The 5,305-nt window shown below is 32.0% G+C and overlaps 1 protein-coding gene across 1 annotated transcript; it reads right to left on the bottom strand.

Annotated features, from left to right (window-relative positions):
* LOC109361127 (probably inactive leucine-rich repeat receptor-like protein kinase IMK2) lies at positions 1,231-5,025 on the bottom strand. Its single transcript, XM_019606451.1, has 3 exons — positions 2,962-5,025; positions 2,264-2,599; positions 1,231-1,693 (listed from the first exon to the last, which is right to left on the bottom strand). The coding sequence occupies exons 1-3, from the start codon at positions 4,922-4,924 to the stop codon at positions 1,401-1,403; spliced, it is 2,592 nt and encodes an 863-aa protein (XP_019461996.1). The 5' UTR covers positions 4,925-5,025; the 3' UTR covers positions 1,231-1,400.

The raw sequence follows: 5,305 nt of genomic DNA, 5'->3' as shown, positions 1-5,305 counted from the left end.
TGGAACATAATACTCTCTTCCCATCTCAAAAAGATGGTAATAAATATAAAAAATGTTAAAAAATTGTGAATCTTTTTGGTATAGATATAATATTGAATATCTGTTCTACTATCTTTTTTCCTTAAAATCTACTTTTCTTATATATTTGATGACTAGTATTAGCTCATTCATTGGTACCTTGTCAGCCAGATTTTCACCTAAATACATTTTAAAATTTTAGATGTAAGTGAGACTATTAATACCTTAATTTATATTAAGGTATGAATCTATCTGCTTGTATTTTATGTGTTTATTGATTCTCTTGTATATGAGTTGAGTATCCTTAATACTGTCTTGGCTTATAAAAAATACCTTAATTTATGTATATAATTATTAATGAATGATAATTTTATAAGATTAACAATTAAATTATTGTTGGACCACCTATTAATTGCAAACATTTGGCTACAACTTTTTTCTTGGAAAACAAAAGAGGGATACAAAACATAGATATTTGTGCTAATCTTCTTTCTTATTAAGATATTTTTTTGGGGGCATATTATCAATTAAGATATTTTTTTATTTAATATTTTTGTATGGAGAATGATCCATTTACTATAAGAGTAAGTTTTCTTACTCCTTATTCTAGTCATTAATTCTAGGGAGTAAGTGGATCCATCATCTTTTGTTATTCTGTCTTAATTTACTTGTAACTTTGTTTAAAAAAAATGTTGGGCTTCACATTGAATCTCCAAGCAGGTACAAGGCATGCACCTTTAAAAAGCCCATAGTCATACTAAAAAGAATGTTGATTTTTTTTCACCACAAATTTTTTAACATTTTTGTGATAAAAATTTTCTACTATGGAATCAATAAAATATGATCTAGGATTAGAACTTAGGTGTAAAAAGTAGTATTATAAAAATGATGAGAACATTTTCCTAATTAAAAAATCTCCTTGTTCAAAATAAAGTTTACATTTTTTTTTGTACTACCAAGGTTATCTCTCACCCCGTAAGTAAGAAACTAATCCTTTTTGATGTTCGTGATTACCAACAAGGGTTACATATTTTTTACTTATTAGTAAAGTGTAGCAGTGAGAATATTTTTTTGAAAATAACAATTGCTTGCTTCTTTTACTTTCTTTCTATATCTAAAATGGTCCAACAATTTCTTTGCATTTTTTTCTAGTTGTATTCTATATAGCATGTCATAAATTTTAATTAACAATTTATCAGAAAAGCACAATCATATTATTGAATACAAAATTTATAGAAAGAATACCATGTAAAAAATTGTAAAGATACCTGGATACTATATACATATACTTCACAATTAAATAATAAAGAATAAAAGAACTATAGCATATGTTATCTATATATTCTTCTTAAATAAACACTTTACTCATTACTTGTTGGAACTTAAACTCTATCGGATGTATCGAATGGCTCGTGCATTAGACTGCCTTTTTTATCATCAGGTGCAACCAAATCAGGGTTGATCATCTCCAATTGGTGAAGAACTTGGTGAACATCTGGCCTTGCTGATGGAGAAGGATCAACACAATGAAGAGCTAATTTCAATGTATTAAGAAGTTCATCAGTTATAGCTGGTGCATCCCTCATAAGCTCCAAATCAAATACTTCATTTGTCCACTCTTCCTTTACTATTGATGCCACCCATTGTGGCAATTCCATACCATTGGTTGGTTCACCTATCATAAATTTTAAGCCATAAGACAATACACATAAATATGTTGCATTAAAATTATACAGCATATAGTTTACTAACATTTTTATTGGTTAAGGAATTAGTCCTTGCCTATAAAGATCAATTAAAAATATAAGTAACCAACCAAATTTTAATGTAACATATTACTATTATAACACTGAGACAATTTATACCAATAATATATATTATTAAAAGAGGGTGAGCTTGACCTAATGATAAAGTTTTATATGGAACGCGATCATCTGTATGTTTCTATATCCCTAGCCAATCAGCATCATCCAAATAATATAAAAATATTAATTTGTGATTTTAAAATTTTACTTTTTAATTAAGTGACATTTTTTTATTGGACTGAGACATGAATTTGGACTGGAATGGTGACATGTGATCTCTGTCCGTTGTTTAATGACCATGAGATTACGGTTTGAAATTCTGGAAACAGTTTCTCTAGTTATGAAATTAAGGCTGCGTACATCTACCCTCTCCAAATCCCATTAAATGGGAGTCTCGTGAACTCGGCCATGTATTAAGAGAAGTTAAAGTTCTGACTTACCTGGTGGTTTACCAGTTAGGAGCTCCAAAATGATAACACCAAGGCTATAAACATCAGTGTTTTGATTAGGCTTCTTAGTCTTTGAAAGCTCAGGTGGATTATAACCAACATTCCCTGCAGTGGCAATGATGTTGGTGCTGGCTGAAGTAGTCATTAGCCTTGAAAGACCAAAATCTGTAATATGAGCATTTGTTTGCTCATCTAATAGTATATTGCTAGAGGTAAGATTTCCATGTACTATGTTCTCTTCCTTATGTAGATGGCACAAACCCTGTGTAACTCCAATGGCTATTTTCAACCTTGTTGGCCACTCAATCACTGTTTCAGGTCCCCTAGCTGTATATATATTAAAGATATTAGTGTTAGAAGCCAAATTAAAACAACATAATAAACTCTAAGAACCTTATAAATTGTAACTTAGTCAGTACATTTGTTCTTCAATTGCACTTTAGTCTTTAAATTAATTATTGTATAACTTAGTAAGATACAAAAAAAGGGTGTAAGGATCCTCTCCAGGGGAGACACAAATACTACAAAAAAACAAAAGAAAAAAATAATATGATAAGATACTTTTACCCTTTTATATATAATGAAATAACACTTTTGTTATTGAAAACAAAAAGGAAAATAAGAACAACCTCCTTCTTCGATACTCGAGAGCATCCTGGTTCAATAAAAGGCACTTAATTACCACTTACCATGAAGGAATGATGCTAAGCTTCCTTTGGGCATGTAATCAAAGACAAGAAGCTTCTCTCCTTTTGGTCCTAAATAGTATGATCTTAGAGCCAATAGATTTTGGTGTCTGATTTTGCCAAGTGAAGCAGCCTCAGTTTCAAACTCTTTCTGTCCTTTAGTAGTCTTCTCCCTCAACCTCTTCACAACAACTTGGTTCCCATCATCCAATGTTGCTTTATATGCTGTTCCATATGGACTCTTTCCCATTATCTCAGCAGTTGCACATAGAAGATCATCAGCTGTAAACACAAATGGTCCATCAAAGTGAACTAGCTTCCCACCAGCTTCACCTCCTGATGATGATTCAATTCCGCCGCCGCCGCCTTTTTCAACATTTCTTGCAGATGCTGATTTTGCCTTACCATTCTTTTCTTTTGAAGCACCCCTTTTCTTAACCAAACAACACAACAAAAAGCAGCATAGTAATAAAAGAATTATGAGGATAACACCTGCTACAATGAGGAGTATGCTCTTGGTGCTTAATTTATGATGATGTGGTTTTGAAGAAGGTTTTGGTGATGGAGATGGAAGAATCTGAGGTGAGGGTGAAGAACATGGTTTTGAGGCAATGTATCCACAAAGTTGAAGATTCCCTGTAAAGGAAGTTGAGTTGAATCTCTTGGAAAGGAGAGAAGGAACATGACCAGAAAGATTGTTATAAGAGACATTGAAAAAACTCAGATTTCCAAGTTTAGCAAAAGAATCAGGAATTTCTCCTACAAGTTTGTTTTTGGAGAGATCAATTGTCGTAATGGCTGTGATGTTCCCTATTGTTGAAGGTATTTGGCCATTAAGCTTATTGTTCTTCAAGTTAAGCACAGAAAGGTTTTGCAATCTGTTCAAACTATCTGGTACATGATTTTCAAGTTTGTTTCCTTCTAAGTTCAATGAAACAAGAGAAGTGAGATTGGAAAAGGTTTTAGGAATGGTACCATTTATAGCATTGTTTGATAAATCAAGAAATCTAAGCTTTGAAAGTGCACCTATTTCACTTGGAATAGACCCTATAATCTGGTTATGACTTAAAGAAATGTTTTCAACCAAACTCAACTTGCTTATAGAAACAGGAATAGTGCCAGAAATGAGGTTATGATCAAGTGTCAAAACTTGAAGTTTGGAAACAAAACTTTTGTTTTTGTTTCTGTTTTCAATTCCACCCCATGAATCTGGGATAGAACCAGAAAGGTTGTTGTATTGTAATGCAAGAATAGTAAGAGAATGAGACATAGTGAGACTACTAGGAATGGATCCAGAAAGTGAATTATAACTCAAATTGATCCTAAATATCCTAGTAGAGTTTGATAAACTAGGAGGGATTTTACCACTAAGCAAGTTTTTACTAATATCAAAAGATTGAAGCATTGGACAATTACCAATAGAAGGAGGAATAGAACCTGAAAGCTTGTTATTGAAGAGATAAACACCTCTAAGATTTGGAAGAAAACCAAGAGAATAAGGAATAGGACCATTGAGAAGATTATCATGAAGACTAATCTTTCTAAGAGATTGAAGCTGCCCAATTTTCTCAGAGATTTTTCCACCTAACCCTTTAAAAGGAAGCTGAATTGCAATAACCTCTCCATTAACACATTTGATACCTACCCATGAACCTGAACATGCACCAACACCATTATCATTCCAGCTTTTCAGAACCCCTTTGAAATCAATAAGATCATGCTTCAATGCCCTTAGTGCTTGATAATCTGATTTTGTCACAGCCACTCCATCAAACAATTGGTGTCCTATAACAGAAGTAGTAGAAGCCAGAACTTGCAAAAACATGAAGAACAATGCAAAGTATATAATAAAGCTGCATTTTTTCCTTCTAGTTCCAACTACATTGCAATATTGATGAAGTAAATTTGAACAAATATGAAAAGGGTATGTGGAAAAATCCTTAACATAGCAATTAATGTTGTCCATGAAGTAGTAGGAACAACAATGTATAATGTATATTTGTATAGTTTCAACTTTGGACTCTATGTTTGTGTATAATATATGGTTTTTTTCCACTCTATAGTTTCAACTTTTGAGACCTTCTTAATAAGGAGAAACAATGAGTGAAGTTAATGAGAGTGAAGAAAAAGTAGTGAATGGTGGGGTTAATGTTTTGGACATAATAGACAGATAAATGAGGTAGGAATGGGTCAAAGATTACAACGGCTACTTTGATTTTATTTAGTTTCATTAGTTGTAACGGTTAGTTTTACTTACTATGTATATATAGTTATTTATTTATTGGTATAATATTTATAGATGCATGGTATTAGATTAAGAGAAAAAGATATACATACCGACATTGTA

This window comes from Lupinus angustifolius, chromosome LG11 (genome assembly GCF_001865875.1).
Source record: "Lupinus angustifolius cultivar Tanjil chromosome LG11, LupAngTanjil_v1.0, whole genome shotgun sequence".
Lineage (NCBI taxonomy): Eukaryota > Viridiplantae > Streptophyta > Magnoliopsida > Fabales > Fabaceae > Lupinus > Lupinus angustifolius.
This window is presented reverse-complemented; position numbering and strand designations above follow the sequence as displayed.

Bases quoted from the DNA above. Each gene is read 5' to 3' on its own strand.
- LOC109361127 (XM_019606451.1), bottom strand. From the start codon at position 4,924: ATGGACAACATTAATTGCTATGTTAAGGATTTTTCCACATACCCTTTT. The intron at 2,600-2,961 runs GTAAGTGGTAAT...ATATATATACAG, and splicing joins CTTAGCATCATTCCTTCATG to CTAGGGGACCTGAAACAGTG. The intron at 1,694-2,263 runs GTAAGTCAGAAC...AATTTATGATAG, and splicing joins CCTAACTGGTAAACCACCAG to GTGAACCAACCAATGGTATG.